Source organism: Hemiscyllium ocellatum, chromosome 44 (genome assembly GCF_020745735.1).
Source record: "Hemiscyllium ocellatum isolate sHemOce1 chromosome 44, sHemOce1.pat.X.cur, whole genome shotgun sequence".
NCBI classification, from domain to species: domain Eukaryota; kingdom Metazoa; phylum Chordata; class Chondrichthyes; order Orectolobiformes; family Hemiscylliidae; genus Hemiscyllium; species Hemiscyllium ocellatum.
In genome coordinates, this window is record NC_083444.1 from 24,505,662 (window position 1) to 24,523,373 (window position 17,712).

Below are 17,712 nucleotides of genomic sequence, written 5' to 3' on the forward strand. Positions count from 1 at the left end.
GCTAACCACTGAGCCACTGTGCTGCCCAGTTCTGAAGGGGTGTCATACCAGGCTCGAAATGCCACTCCTGTTTCTCTCTCCATTGAGAGCTTCTGAGTTTCTCCTGCCCTTGTTGCTTTCACCTCCGATCCCCCCACTCTGTCTTGGCTTGTGATCTCAGATTTTGATTTCGGGACTCGCTTCTCCGTGTAGAGCCAGGGTTGGGGTGGGACTTTCTTCTAAGGCCAATCATGCCCATTTTCTGGAGCTGGCTCTGGGATGGCAACAACAGACTGCACTTCGGAAAGTCACTGCAGAGAGCTCTCAGCCCCTCTGCGGTGCTACATAAATGCAACTCCTCCCTGCTTCCTTCCTGCCTCCGGGTGAGGTAGGAACATTCCGGAAAAAACAATCTGCAGTCTATGACGTCTGCCGGCTCTGAGATAATCCCACACCCCTGCAACTGGTCAGTGAAGTGAGCACAGTGAGTTGGGGGTAGCTGGTGGTGGGGGGGAGGGAGGGGTGCTACAGAATGAAAGTTTCTGTGAAATGACAGCGGGGGAGTTGGGAGCTTAATGGGACAAGCATTCAGATTTATTAAATTTTGAGGATTATCAGACCCTCAGTTCTCCCACCACAGTTAGGGGTAACCTTGCTCATTCTCACCTCCAGCCTTTCTTCTTGATGATGTTTCCCAGCGTCACCTCAGCCCTAGACAGAGAGAGAGAGAGAGAGAGAGAGAAAGGGCAGAGAAAGAATTATACCAACTTCGCCAATGGCGCCCGCTTCCCAACAACACACAATTCGACGTGCTTAACAGACTGATATCAGATCATGAGTTAAGCAGCAGAATGTTTTTGGAGAAGTATTTTATTGTAAATCTACGGTTTAGCACAAACACCAGTTTACACATTTCTCTCCCTGTCCAGAAGCCAATACTCCACTTTGGAGGAACCCTACTCTTTATTTCCTTCCGTATCTCCTGTTAGGAACCCTCACCACCATGCCACCCCTAAAACAGCCATTTATTAAAATAACCGACAAGTTTTGAGAAGAGTTGTAGCTCAGGTTGAGGTTCTGGATGTAGGTTTGCTCGCTGAGCTGGAAGGTTCATTTCCAGACGTTTCGTCACCGTACTAGGTAACATCTTCAGTGAGCCTCAGAAAATTCCTGCTTTCTATTTATATGTTTGGATTTCTTTGGGTTGGTGATGTCATTTCCTGTGGTGATGTTATTTCCAGTGGCGATGTCACTTCCTCTTCCTTTTCCCAGGAACAGGCACAGCTCACCGTGGGCTGTTCTGATTTACCCATCTGCAACTCAGATTTCCAAGGCTGTCACACCAGCCTCGCTGACTGGGCCCAGGCATTCTTGCCTGTAACTAATTGCCCCTGAGGAAGGTGAGAGGGCGAGCCACCATCTTGAATCGTGTACTTCGATTTTGAGCAATTCAGTTTGACACAAGTAGATCCTTAATAGACCCAGGAGCACCTGAAAAGTGCAAGGGATGGGGGCTTGCGGGATAATAGTGGGGGGTTGTGGGTAGTCAGTCAGGGAGAGGGGGCACATTGGTCAATTTCCCAAACCTTGGTGCCTTGGCCCACCAAGCTACACCCCCCATCCATCTTTGATTCCCCTCTCCCCATCCCCACACACCCCCACCCCCTCAGGTAAGGCTCAGGACCCCGTTTAGCGTTGTGTGCGGCCTACCTTCCAGAAGCGTAGGTCTCCGCAGTATCAAACAGGTTGATCCCGTTCTCGTAGGCGAGGGTCAGGATTTCTTCAGCAGCCTGCCATGGGGACCACGAAACATCAGGGCAAGTCAATAAAACAAACACACACACACACACACACACACACACACACACACACACACACACACACACACGTACTCACCAGGGAGCTCCAACTGCACTGTCATGGCAGGGCTCCTCAAGCTGTCACTAAACAGGGTGTCATGCTCATTGAATACTGGGAGCAGCCATATGGGTGCACAACAAGATCCCACTGACTGGGACTGTGACAAAGTCCAGGTAATCTATTTTCAGGCAGAGGGCTACGGATAAATACCGGCCGAGGGCACTAGGAGGGCAGACTGCTTGCTTGTGCTCTTACAGAGAGTCACGCAGCCCGAAAACAGACCCTTTCGTCCAACCCGTCCATGCTGGCCAGATATCCCAACCCAATCTAGTCCCACCCGGCCCATATCCCTCCAAACCCTTCCTATTCATATACCCATCCAGATGCCTTTTAAATGTTGCAATTGTACTAGCCTCCACCACTTCCTCTGGCAGCTCATTCCATACACGTCCCACCCTCTGCGTGAAAATGTTGCCCCTTAGGTCTCTTTTATATCTTTCTCCTCTCACCCTAAACGTATACCCTCTAGTTCTGGACTCCCCCACCCCAGGGAAAAAAAACTTTGTCTGTTTACTCTATCCATGCCCCTCATGATTTTATAAACCTTAGAAAGGTCATAGAATCATAGAATCCCTACAGTGTGGAAACAGGCCCTTCAGCCCAACAAGTCCAGAGGAAGTGGTGGAGGCTGGTACAATTGCAACATTTAAGAGGCATCTGGATGGGTATATGAATAGGAAGGGTTTGGAGGGATATGGGCTGGGTACTGACAGGTGGGACTAGATTGGGTTGGGATATCTGGCTGGCATGGACGGGTTGGACCGAAGGGTCTGTTTCCGTGCTGTACACCTCTGTGACTCTAAGTTCACACTAACCCTCCAAAGAGTAACCCACCCATACCCCTACTACTCTACATTTAACCCTGAATACACCTAACCTACACATTGCAGGACGCCATGGGCAATTTAGTATGGTCAATTCACCCTAACCTGCGGGAGGAAACCCACACAGACACGGGGAGAATGTGCAAACTCCACACAGACAGTCGCCCGAGGCTGGAATTGAACCTGGGTCTCTGGAGCTGTGAGGCAGCAGTGCTAACCACCGTGCCACCCCTGGGCTGGGGTCCCCACCTTGGCCTCTGACACTCCAGGGAAAACAGCCCCAGCTTATCCAGCCTCTTCCTACGGCTGAAACCATCCAATCCCAGCAACATGACACCACCCCAACATCTTCACTGCCTGAAGGGAAGCTACCCCTCTGAATGGCAGTGAGGAGCATTGTGTCAGAAATCCAGTCCAACGTGCCCACTGCTACATTTCTACTTTTTCCAAATAGCTCCTGAGGGGGGTGTTTTACCCTCACCCGGCCTTTGCTTCAATGTCTCACTTCAAGCCTTTAGTGTACGAACATTCAAGGGATGGAGGAATAGGGCCCAAGGGCAGGCAGGAGGGATTAGTTTAATTTGGTGTCACGTTCGGCCCCATGTTACGGACATAAGGCACCATTCCTGTGCTGTAAAGTTCTAACTTTGTCCCTCTATTCTCAAAGTTGTTGCAGTCGACTCCCTCCAGACTGGACAGGGAGTGTAGGCCGGAATGCATCCCAAGTGGGGACCAAAATCCCATTCTCATTCAATTACAAACGGTGTTCATGGGCTAACGGGCTCCTGACCATGTGACTCAGGGGCAGGGGTTGGTCAATGTGATGCCGTCAGCCCGACATAGCAACAGGAGCAGGTTAGTGAGCATGCGATACAACTGAGAGGTTGTTTTGGGTTAAAATCCAGGGCCTACCCCCCACAAACCCCTCCCCTCCTCACGGTCGACCACACGGACTGCTGCAGTTCAAGAGAACCAGCTCACAATCACCTTCACAAGGGGCAACTTGGGATGGGCCCGGCCATGAGGGAGGTCACAGAGAGGATTCACAAGGATGGATTCAGGGATAAGAGCTTCAGCGGTGAGGATAGATCGGAGAATCCCGGGACTGCGTTCCTCGAAGGACGCTGAGAGCAGATTTGATCGTGGGGTGTTTGATATCAGGAGGGGTCTCCAGACAGATTAGAGAGGGAGACCCCTGAGGGGGGTTTGGAGAGGGACGCCAATCTGAGGTGATTCATAAAAGCAGCAACAGTGACTGGGGGGGAATGTCTTGACAGAGCGACTAGTTAGAGTCTGGAATACACTGCCCGAGAGGATGGTGGAAGGGCTTTGGGTTATTAACCAAAGAGGGAGAATCGGCAGGGACATGGGGAGGTGCGCAAGGAAAGGGGAACAGGGGATTAGCTCTGGCTGAACAGTTCCCCTCCATGCTGATTGAATTTTGGATTTCCTACAGTGTGGAAACAGGCCCTTCGGCCCAACAACTCCACACCGACCCTCCGAAGAGTATCTGACCCAAACTCACTCCCTATTATGCACCTAACTAATGCACCGAATGTACACATCCCTGAACACTATGGGGTAATTTAGCACGGCCAATCCACCCTAACCTACACATCCCTGAACACTATGGGGTAATTTAGCACGGCCAATCCACCCTAACCTACACATCCCTGAACACTATGGGGTAATTTAGCACGGCCAATCCACCCTAACCTACACATCCCTGAACACTATGGGGTAATTTAGCACGGCCAATCCACCCTAACCTACACATCCCTGAACACTATAGGGTAATTTAGCACGGCCAATTTACCCTAACATCTTTGGACTGTGGGAGGAAACCGGAGCACCCGAAGGAAACCCCCACACAGACATGGGGAGAATGTGCAAACTTCACACAGTCAGTCACCCGAGGCTGGAATCGAACCCAGGTCCCTGGCGCTGTGAGGCAGCAGTGCTAACCACTGAGCCACCGTGCCATCCCATTGATTGGAGCAGACTGTAAGCCACCACTTGCAGAGAGGAATGAAGCAACATCTAGGCCTGGCAAGCACTCACCTCGTCTGAGATCTGAGAGCCGAGTGTGACCCAGCTCCCTGGAAAGAAAACGAACAACAGGTTAAACAACTCCGACTTGCTGAGAGTGTGATCTAACTCACTTACTCACAGCCACCTCCCCTCCCCCCGACTCTGCTCCTCTTCCCAGGTATCTCCCTGTACCTTGTTCTGTCTTTGCCCCAGTCTCCACACCCCCCCCGACTTCCTGACACAATGCCCACCCTCCTGGACAAAAGGTTGGATGTAACCTCTGAACTGGTGACCAAATGCATGACCTTTGACCTGTCGTTAATTAGAACACCACCTCTGGTTCTTTAACTTAATCGGAAGACGGACAAAGAACAGGAACTAAGACTGTGTGACGAGGAGAGCTAGGATGGCGCCACAGAACATGAGTTCCCCGATTGGAGCTGTTAATCCAGCCCAATCAAGGAGCCTTAGCTGAGTGTTACAAACAGGATAGAGGCTAGATTAGAGTGGTGCTGGTCAGCAGGTCAGGCAGCATCTGAGGAGCAGAAAAATCAGGCAATAGCCCTTCATTAGGAAAGTCAGACTCCCTGGGAGCTGACTCTAATGAGCTGTATAGAGTTAAGGATTTTCCATGTTTAATTAACGAGTGACTTGGTGACTGGATACTGGTCTCTGTGGAGCTATTACAGATTGAGTAAAATAATGGCCCCACATCAGCAGTCACAGAGTCATACAACATGGAAACAAATTATCCCTGACTAATGCACTTAACATATGCATACCCAAACTCACTCCCCATTATGCACCTAACTAATGCACCTTGACTAATGCACCTAATGTACACATCCCTGAACACTATGGGGCAATTTAGCATGGCCAATTTACCCTAACATCTTTGCATTGTGGGAGGAAACCAGAGCACCCGAAGGAAACCCCCATACAGACACGGGGGAGAATGTGCAAACTCCACACAGACAGTCGCCTGAGGTGGGAATCGAACCCAGGGCTTTCCTTATTTTCTCAGTGAAGTGAAGAAGGATGAGGGGCAACTTGATAGAGGTGTACAAGATAATGAGAGGCAGAGATATACGGGATTATCAGAGACCTTTTTAACGGATGGAATGGCTCTCACAAGTGTTCATAAATTTAAGGTGCTTGGAGGAAGGTTTAGGGGAGATGTCAGAGTTCTTTATACAGAGAGTGGGGGGTGTGTGGGAGTAGAGTCAGAGACATGAGGGACATTTAAGCGACTGGTGCATGGAAGAAAATAAAAAGTAGGTTAGTTTGATCTTTGAGTAAGATAAAAGGATAGCACAACATCAAGGGCTGAAGGGCCTGTACTGTGCTATGATTGTCACTGCCAATCAGAGTCTCATTGCTAAGTCACAGATGCCAACAGTAAATCTCATACTACGTCACTGCCCGCACTCAATCCCATTCCCTCCTCGTTGATACTCACCTATTCCCACACAAGAGACTCGCAGACCTGATCTTCCCATATTCCTGCAAGAAAAGCACAAATCCTGTGAGTCTTGTTATAAGAGGGATGCCCCTTTAAGAAGCTCAGGATGCAGGTGGGCCACATATGTCCATGTTCCTCTCTGTTACAACACCTGCCACATCCACAGGCTAGACCCCTCAAGCACTGCGGACAGTTTTAACCGGTACTTCCAAACCATGTTTTTAAAACAGAATTGGTAGAGCCAAAATGGCTGCAGCTGTGAATGAAGTGTGTGTGTGTGTGCGCGCACATGCGCGCATGTGCGCAGGGAGAGAGTGAGAGAGAGAGAGAGAGAGCCGAGAGAGAGGGAGCCGAGAGAAAGATAGAGAGAGAAAGAGAGATCCATGGAATGTCCTACCTAAAGGCGGCATGGTGGCTTAGTGGTTAGTCTCAGGTGACTGTCTGTGTGGAGTTTGCACATTCTCCCCGTGTCTGCGTGGGTTTCCTCCGGGTGCTCCGGTTTCCTCCCACAGTCCAAAGATGTGCAGGTCAGGGTGAATTGGCCGTGCTAAATTGCCCATAGTGTTCAGGGATGTGTGAGTTAGGTGCATTAGTCAGGGGTAAATACAGGATGATAGAATAGGGGAATGTGTCTGAGTGAGTTACTTTTTGGAGGGTCGATGTGGACTTGTTGGGCCAAAGGGCCTGTTTCCACACTGTAGGGAATCTATAAAGATACAAAGTGAATTGCCAATGACAATTCTTTTCGAGGGACAGATTGGACTATGATCTCTTGTGACTACACAGGTATCAAGAGCCTGACCAAGCCTCTGTTTAACAGCAAACCAGCCCCCTAAAGGCTATGTCTCAAATTGCAGACACAAATTTTGTTTTTCTGTTTGAAACAAGGACTCAATTTTGGCCATTGTACCTGGACTGGTTCTATTGCCCAGTACAAATATCCTGTCTTTACCCGACATGAATAGACAAGTGCGGGGTTAACAAAAGCTCTACTGGCATGTGCTAGTGGGACTGACCATTCCCATGTGTACGAGGTGTTAGTGGGCTGTGGAGGTCGTAGTTAAAGTTCTAGTACCCTGGTCACCCTTGCGTTGCAAGTAAAAGGACTCTCTCACCCCGTTGCTACAAGTCAGCAAACTGGCAAGGCAGACAAAACGAAATGGAGCTAGGAAGTGGAAGAGGCCATTCAGCCCTTCAAGCCTGTTCTGCCACCCAATGAGGTCATGACTGGTCTATGACCTAACTGCATACAGTCAGCCCACTTCCCTTAGTACCTCTGCAACAAGATTTTGCCTCTCTCAGATTTACAATCACCTGATCCGGTATCGCCCTGCCATCCGTGGCAGAGTGTTCTAAGCCACTCTCTTCCTTTCTGTGTAGAAGTTCTTCTGAATATTTCTCCTGAAGAGTCTGATCCTAATCTCTAGACTATGCCCCCAGTTCTATAACCAACAACCAGTGGAAATAGTTTATTTTTATCTACCCTGTCTTTCCCTGTTAATATCATGAAGACTTTAATCAGATTGCCCCTTAACCTTGGAGATCCTAGAGAAAACAGGTGTAGTTTTCACAATCTCTCCTCATAACCATATCCCTGAAGTTCAGGTTCTACACACTCCAAGGTCACTATATCCTTCCTAAAGTGCGGTGACCAGATCCACTCACAGTGTCCCAAACATGGTCAAAGAACAAAGAAACGTGTTCCACCAGGGTTTTGTATAACGGCAGCATAACCTTGTCTATATCCTTGTATTAGTCCTCTCGATACAAAGGCAGGCATCCCATTGGCTCACTTGACGATGTTTGTGGCATGATTAGATTAGGTTAGATCCCCTATGGAAACAGGCCCTTCGGCCCAACAAGTCCGCACTGACCCTCCGCAGACTAACCCATCCAGACTCATTCTCCAACCTGGGCGATTAATGCGCCTATCATCGTGGGCAATTGAGCATAGTCAATTCACCTGACCTGCATATCTTTGGATTTTTAAGGACATTTTAAAAGAACCACGCACCTGAACTTTGGATGGCCACTGTATTTAACTTCGTACCATCTAGAAAGTACCCTGATCTATCCTCTTCCTGTTCAAGATGGATACCTCACACCGAACTCCATCTGCTACAGCTTTGCCCACTCACTTCGTCTATCAATAGCTCTTGGTAATTTTACGCTCTCCTCTACACTGCTATCAAGGCCCTCGAACTTTGCTCTAACTCTGGATGCTTGACATTCTAGGCCGTGAGGAGACAGTGAGGCCTGCCGATGCTGGAGACCAGAGTCGAGAGTGTGGCGCTGGAAAAACACAGCAGGTCAGGCAGCATCCGAGGGGCAGGAAAATCGACGTTCCGGGCCGGAGCCCTTCATCAGGAAAGCCTGACCCTGCTGTGATTTTCCAGCAACACACTCCCAGCTCTCTGCTTTTATCCAAGTTATCAATAAAGAATGGGAACAATTGAGGCTCTAACAGGGATCCAAGTGGGACATTACTTGTCACATCCGCCTTCTGTCCATTATCCCTTCTTCTGTCACCTGCCACTCAACTAGTGTCCCAGCTAAGTCAGTAATTTGCCAGTTCCAGGTGCTTATACCTGAGTTAATAGTCTCATTTATCAAATGCCTCCTGGGGGGTCCATATAAACAACACCTGGCTCTCTGTGATTAACTGAATATTTTTCAAGGTGTTCAGTTACTCCACCCTTGGTTACAGACTCCAATAATTTCCCTGCGACAGATGCTATGTCAACTGGCTTGGATTTCCCTGGATTTCCTTCTTCTTGAAAATCAAAGTGGCAATTTTCCAATCCAGATGGAAATATTGAGGGAACTTTGGGAGATTATAATTGTGGTGTCCACAAATTCACTGCTTATTTCCTTCAATATCTTCAGACGGAAACCATCAGGTCCTGTGGCTTTGTCACTATTACTCCAATTAATTACCTCATAATCCAATTAGTTACCTCGGGGCAGCACGGTGGCTCAGTGGTTAGCGCTGCTGCCTCACAGCACCAGGGACCCAGGTTCAATTCCAGCCTCGGGCGATTGTCTGTGTGGAGTTTGCACATTCTCCCCGTGCTTGTGTGGGTTTCTCCTGGAGTCCAAAAGATGTGCAGGCCAGGGTGAATTGGCCGTGCTAAACTTCCCATAGTGTTAGGTGCCGTGTGGAAACAGCCCCTTTGGTCCAACAAGTCCACACCGACCCTCCGAAGAGTACCTGGTCACTAATGCTGTGAGGCAGCAGTGCTAACCACTCAGCCACCAACCCAATCTAGACCAACCTGCCAGCACCCAGCCCATACCCAATCAGGACATCGAAATCTCAATCTTGAAATTGACTGTTTAGCGACCATTACCAACCCAATGAGTACCACCCACAGCACCAGCACAATTATCAGCTATCAGCTGTTGAGTTACATATCTGTTCGTGCTTTATTAATCTTGTAACTTTTTTAGACCTTCCTTTTATTTCTAATCTGTGCATGTGTTATTATCTCTCCTCATATTCAATAATTAATAAACTCCTTGTTTGTTAACCGAACAAGGCCTGGATGGATCTGGGAAGGAGAAACGTCAGTGATGAGGAGAGACTGAAGACATTAGGCCCGTTCCCCTCCGAGAGAAGGAGGCTGTAGAGGAGACGTCATTGAGGTTTTCACAATCAGGAGAGGGTTGGACAGAGCAGATTGGGGGAAGCTGTTCCTGCTGTTGGAAGGAACAAGAGCTGCGTGGATCTAAAGTAATGCACAAAGGACGATGTGAGGAATAATCTAATAGTTTGAGATTAGATTCCCTACAGGGTGGAAACAAGCCCTTCGGCCCAACACGTTCACACCGACCCTCCGAAGAGTAACCCACCCAGACTAATTCCCATACACTGAATTCACCCCTGACTTATGCACCTAACCTATACATCCCTGAACACTATGGGACAATTTCCCATGGCCAATCCACCCTAACCTACACCTCCCTGACACTATGGGACAATTTAGCACGGCCAATCCACCCTAACCCACACATCCCTGAACACTATGGGGTAATTTAGTACAGCCAACCCACCCTAACCCATACATCCCTGAACACTACGGACAATTTCCCATGGCCAATCCACCCTAACATCTCTGAACACAATGGGGCAATTTAGCATGGCCAATCCACCCTAACCTACACATCCCTGAACACTATGGGACAATTTAGCATGGCCAATCCATCCTAACCTACACATCCCTGAACACTATGGGACAATTTAGCATGGCCAATCCATCCTAACCTACACATCCCTGAACACTATGGGACAATTTAGCATGGCCAATCCACCCTAACCTACACATCCCTGAACACTATGGGGAAATTTAGCACGGCCAATCCACCCTAACCTACACATCTTTGGACTGTGGGAGGAAACCGGAGCACCCGGAGCAAACCCACACAGACATGGGAAGAATGTGCAAACTCCACACAGACAGTTGCCCGAGGCTGGGATTGAACCCAGGTCCGTAGCGCTGTGAAGCAGCAGTGCTAACCACTGAGTCATCGTACCATCAGGGTGAAGTGTTTGGTCCAAAGTAGAGAAGAAAAGAAATATAGCTGAAAATTTATAAAACAGTAGTTGGATTGACTGCCTGTAGATGTGTGTGTGTGTGGGTGTGTGTGTGTGTGTGCACGTGCACATGACAGAATGTGTGTTTTCAAGTGTGCATGCTTGGTGGATAGTGAGGGGGTGTAGGGGGCTGTAAGAGGTTACTGAGATAAGGAGGGATGTCGCGGATGGTGGAGGTTACAGCGATAGGGAGGGAGTGTAGGGGCTGGAGGGGGTTATAGAGATAGGGAGGGAGTGTAGGGGCTGAAGGGGCTTACAGAGATAGGGAGGGGGTGTAGGGGCTGGAGAGGGTTCCAGAGATAGGGAGGGGGTGTAGGGGCTGGAGGGGGTTACAGAGATAGGGAGGGGTGTAGGGGGCTGTAAGAGGTTACTGAGATAAGGAGGGATGTAGCGGATGGTGGAGGTTACAGCGATGGGAGGGGGTGTAGGGAATGGAGGAGTTTACAGAGATAGGGAGGAGACTAGGGTTGGGAGGAGATTAAACAGATAAGTTGCGCTATCGGAGTTGGAAGAGGTAACGGAGATAGGAACAGGATAGAACCAGGAGCAGGTTACAGAGATAGGGTGTGGTGCAGGGTTTGGAAGATGTTACAGAGATAGAGAGAGTAGTTGAGTGATAGAGAAGGTAACACAGATAAGGATCAGTGTGGGAGCTGGAGGTGATTATGGAGATGGGGGGGTCAATGTGGTGGGGGTGTGTGCTGGATAAACACATGAGGGAGACAGGAATAGGAGGATATACGGGCGGGAGTGGGAGGGGGTGGGGTTGGAAAGGAAATGGTCATGTGTCTGTCACACACACACACACACACACACACACTCACACACACCCTCACACACACACACACCCTCACACACACACACACACACTCACACACACACACACACACACCCTCACACACATACATACCCTCACATACACACACTCACACACACATACACACACTCACACACACATACACACACACACCCTCACACACACACCCTCACACACACACACACACACCCTCACACACATACATACCCTCACATACACATGCACACACCCTCACACACACACACACACTCACACACACATACACACACACACCCTCACACACACACCCTCACACACACACACACACACACCCTCACACACATACATACCCTCACATACACATGCACACACCCTCACACACACACACACACACCCTCACACACACACACCCTCACACACACAAACCCACACACACACCCTCACACACACATACACACCCTTACACACACACCCTCACACACTCCCTTCACACACCCTCACACACACGCACACACTCCCACACACACACACACGCCCTTACACACACACGCTGTCACACACACACACACACACACACACACACTTACAGACACCCTCACACGCTCACACCCTCACACACACACACACCCTCTCTCTCACACACACACACCCTCACACACATACATACCCTCACATACACATGCACACACCCTCACACACACACACACACACACCCTCACACACACACACCCTCACACACACAAACCCACACACACACCCTCACACACACATACACACCCTTACACACACACCCTCACACACTCCCTTCACACACCCTCACACACACGCACACACTCCCACACACACACACACGCCCTTACACACACACGCTGTCACACACACACACACACACACACACACTCACTTACAGACACCCTCACACGCTCACACCCTCACACACACACACACCCTCTCTCTCACACACACACACCCTCACACACCCTTACACACACCCTCACACACACCCTCACACATACCCTCACACCCTCATACATACACACCCTCACACACACACCCTCTCACACACACACACCCTCTCTCTCACACACACACACCCCCTCACACACACACACACACACACACACACCCTCTCACACACCCTCACGCACACACCCTCTCACACACGCACACCCTCACACACACACATATACACACATCCTCACACACACATACCCTCACACATACACACCCTCTCACACACACACACCCTCACACACACATGTACACACAGCCTCACATACACACACTCACACACACACATACACACACACACCCTCACACACAAATACAAACACATATCCTCACACACACAAACACTCACACTCACACACACACCCCCTCACACACACGTACACACACCCTCACACACACCCTCACACACACACACCCTCACACACCCACACACCCACATCCTCACACAGATATACACACACATCCTCACTCACACACCCTCACACACACACACACCCTCACACAGATACAAACAGACAGACATACACACACCCTCACACACACACACCCTCACACACACACTCACACAGACACACACACCCTCACACACGTACACACACACCCTCACACACATACAGACACACCCTCACACACACACCCTCACCCACACACCTTCACACAGACACACACACCCTCACACACATACACACACACCTTCACACACATACAGACACACACACCCTCACAGACACACAGCCTCATACCCTCACACAGACACACACAGCTCTGTCTCATACACAGAAGCCCCAGCGCAAAGTAGATGGGCTGAATAGCCTGTGCTGGAAATGTTCTGTGCTGGTCCCGACAATGATTTCCATTTACCAAGCACTCTCACACATCACCAGCCAGATCCCTGCATGGCAGGGAGTTCGGGAGATTTGGAGGTTGGGATTGGGGATGACAGACATTTGGGGGTTGGGGGGAGAGGGGTGTTTAAGGAGCTGCTGAAGGGAGGGGAATAGGAGAAGGGTGGGTGAGGGGAGCGGGCGCAGAGTCTGGCGAAGGGGTTAGGGACTGGAGGCACGTCCAATGGTGAACCCCTCACCTGTACAACATCCCAGTGCTCTCGGCAACAGTATGATGCAGTGAAAGCCGGCATTCCAGGAGGAACATCTCCAGCCTGTGATCCTCCAGGGCTTTCCTGGTCTCCTCCGTGAGCAGGTCATCCCTCTGCCCAGGGACCCTGCCCAGAGCCGACTTGACTGGTGGCCCCACTAACTTGGGCTTCTTGTTGGTGTTAAGCCCGTACAGTTCCTCCACCGAAAACTTGGCTCTCCCGGCCGCTGCACCCCCTCCCCCTCCACCGCCCCCTCCTGATCTCGAACCAACCATGGGGCTCCGTCACGCCTCACACTCACTCCCTGGTTTGTGTCCCAGAGCCAGCCACACTTCCTGTAGGTCAGGACTCCCTGTCCCCTGTCTCACACTCACTCACACTCACAGCTCTGTTTCACACTCACACACTCAGCTCTGTCTCACACTCACTCACACTCACAGCTCTGTCTCTCACACACACACGCACACTCACAGTTCTGTCTCACACCCGCCCAGCTCCAGCACACGCTCACAGCTCTGTCTCACACACACATGCACACACACTCACAGCTCTGTCTCTCACACACACACACACTCACTGCTCTGTCTCATACACTCACAGCTCTGTCTCACACACACACGCTCACAGCTCTGTCTCACACTCACTCACACTCACAGCTCTGTCTCACACACACACACACTCACAGCTCTGTCTCACACCCGCCCAGCTCCAGCACACGCTCACAGCTCTGTCTCATACACACACGCACTCTCAGCTCCTTGTGTGAGTGAAATTTGAGCGCTCCCTTCGACTGCATCCCACGGACAGGTGACATTACAATGATGCTGTGCAGAGACCAGGAGGAACAGCAATGTTACTCTGTCGAGAATGTAATCAACTCTGAATAACATTTACAAATGGTAGATTAACCCTTCATTCGTCCCTCGTGTCGTGTAACAGGTGGTTTGGAAGTCACCTTTTTTTAAAGCACTTGGAACGCCTGATGGCGAGAGGGGATGAGGAGCTTTACTCTACATCGAGCCCCATGTGCTGGAAAAGACTCATGGGGACAGTACCACAGCAGATTCACTTTCCATTTAGAAGAGTCGAGAGTACTTGACTGTGTTTGCAACGATATGTTATATCTGAACTCAGATTTTGGTGCACGTCACCATCAAAGGCCCATCACATCCTGGTCATGATCTCTAACATCATCATCAAAGGCCCATCACACGCTGGTCATGATCTCCTACATCATCATCAAAGGCCCATCACACACGGGTCATGATCTCCTACATCACCATCAAAGGCTCCTCATACCCTGGTCATGATCTCCTACAACACCATCAAAGGCCCATCACACCCTGGTCATGATCTCCTACATCACCATCAAAGGCTCCTCATACCCTGGTCATGATCTCTGACATCATCATCAAAGGCCCATCACACACGGGTCATGATCTCCTACATCACCATCAAAGGTCCATCACATCCTGGTCATGATCTCCTACATCACCATCAAAGGCACATCACACCCTGGTCATGATCTCCTACATCATCATCAAAGACCCATCACATCCTGGTCATGATCTCCTACATCATCATCAAAGGTCCATCACATCCTGGTCATGATCTCCTACATCACCATCAAAGGTCCATCACACCCTGGTCATGATCTCCTACATCACCATCAAAGGCACATCACACCCTGGTCATGATCTCCTACATCATCATCAAAGACCCATCACATCCTGGTCATGATCTCCTACATCATCATCAAAGGCCCATCACACCCTGGAAATGATCTCCGTCTACATCATCATCAAAGACCCATCATACCCTGGTCATGATCTCCTACATCACCAACAAAGGTCCATCACACCCTGGTCATGATCACCTACATCATCATCAAAGGCCCATCACACCCTGGTCATGATCTCCTACATCATCATCAAAGACCCATCATACCCTGGTCATGATCTCCTACATCACCATCAAAGGCCCATCACACTCCGGTCATGATCTCCTACATCATCATCAAAGGCTCCTCTTACCCTGGTCATGATCTCCTACATCACCATCAAAGGCCCATCACACCCTGGTCATGATCTCCTACATCACCATCAAAGGCCCATCACACCCTGGTCATGATCTCCTACATCACCATCAAAGGCCCATCACACCCTGGTCATGATCTCCTCCATCACCATCAAAGGCCCATCACACGCTGGTCATGATCTCCTACATCACCATCAAAGGCTCCTCATACCCTGGTCATGATCTCCTACAACACCATCAAAGGCCCATCACACGCTGGTCATAATCTCCTACATCATCATCAAAGCTCCATCACACCCTGGTCATGATCTCCTACATCACCATCAAAGGCCCATCACACCCTGGTCATGATCTCCTACATCACCATCAAAGCTCCATCACACCCTGGTCATGATCTCCTACATCACCATCAAAGGCCCATCACACCCTGGTCATGATCTCCAACATCATCATCACAGGTCCATCACACCCTGGTCATGATATCTGACATCATCATAAAAGGCCCATCACACCCTGGTCATGAACTCCTACATCATCAAAGGCCCATCACTCCCTGGTCATGATCTCTGACATCATCATCAAAGGTCCATCACACCCTGGTCATGATCTCCTACATCATCATCAAAGGCCCATCACACCCTGGTCATGATCTCCAACATCATCATCAAAGACCCATCACATCCTGGTCATGATCTCCTACATCATCATCAAAGACCCATCATACCCTGGTCATGATCTCCTACATCACCATCAAAGGCCCATCACACTCCGGTCATGATCTCCTACATCATCATCAAAGACCCATCATACCCTGGTCATGATCTCCTACATCACCATCAAAGGCCCATCACACTCCGGTCATGATCTCCTACATCATCATCAAAGGCTCCTCTTACCCTGGTCATGATCTCCTACATCACCATCAAAGGCTCCTCATACCCTGGTCATGATCTCCTACATCACCATCAAAGCTCCATCACACCCTGGTCATGATCTCCTACATCACCATCAAAGGCCCATCACACCCTGGAAATGATCTCCTACTACATCATCATCAAAGGTCCATCACACCCTGGTTATGATCTCCTACATCACCATCAAAGATCCATCACACCCTGGTCATGATCTCCACTGTAGTGGGAGCTGTGCTCTGTATCTAACCCAGTGCTGTCCCTGTCCTGGTTGTATTTGTCGGACCATTACCCCCTATCTAACTGATACTTTAAGGGGGCATCTGTGCCTGTCTCTCAGGCATTGTCTGTGACCTCCTTCAGTGATAGCCTCCGTGTTCAGTGCTAAGGGGTCGGTCATTCTTGCTGTTTCCACCTTGGTCTTGTGACTGCATGTTACAACACACACAGGATTCAATTCACAAACAGTCAGCCAGAAGGTGGGCGGACGCAAGAATAAAGAGCTCTCGAAATAAGATACTCAATTAAAGGTATCTGCTGACAGGCTGAGTAATTGTTGGCTGTTTGTTTTGGCTATAACCTCTGTTACAAGCTGCAAGCCATTGTCTTGGTCACTGCTGACTTGCTCTGGGTTATAGCCAAACTCTCTCTCTCTCTCTCTTCTCTCTTCTCTCTCTCTTTCACTCTCACTCTCTCTCTCTGTCCCTTTGTCTGTGTCACCTGTCACAGCAAATTACTCTCTTCGGTCCTGCAAGTCCTGACCCGAGTTATTCAGTTCATTAAAGGAAAGCAGTAACCCCTGGACGCTGGAAATCTGTAATAAAACAATCAAATAAATATAAGCTCAGAAGCCTGGATCATTCGGGATACTGTGGGGGGGGGGGGGGTGACAGAGAGGAGTTACAGGGAGGTAGTCACGGTGGCTCAGTGGTTAGCACTGCTGCCTCACAACACCAGGGTCCCAGGTTCAATTACAGCCTCGGGCGACTGTGTGGAGTTTGCACATTCTCCCCGTGTCTGTGTGGGTTTCCTCTGGGTACTTCAGTTCCCT

The 17,712-nt window shown here is 49.8% G+C and overlaps 1 protein-coding gene across 1 annotated transcript in view; it reads right to left on the reverse strand.

The window, feature by feature from the left end:
* The window catches only part of LOC132835323 (voltage-gated potassium channel subunit beta-2-like), a 75,863-nt gene extending 61,875 nt beyond the window's left edge, over positions 1-13,988 (reverse strand). The window contains exons 1-5 of the mRNA XM_060854768.1: positions 13,702-13,988; positions 6,214-6,257; positions 4,785-4,822; positions 1,690-1,769; positions 646-690 (exon numbers count right to left, since the gene is read on the reverse strand). Coding sequence (XP_060710751.1) covers positions 646-690; positions 1,690-1,769; positions 4,785-4,822; positions 6,214-6,257; positions 13,702-13,988 — 494 coding nt within the window. The remainder of the gene's footprint in view (positions 1-645; positions 691-1,689; positions 1,770-4,784; positions 4,823-6,213; positions 6,258-13,701) is intronic.
* Positions 13,989-17,712: the final 3,724 nt, after the last annotated feature.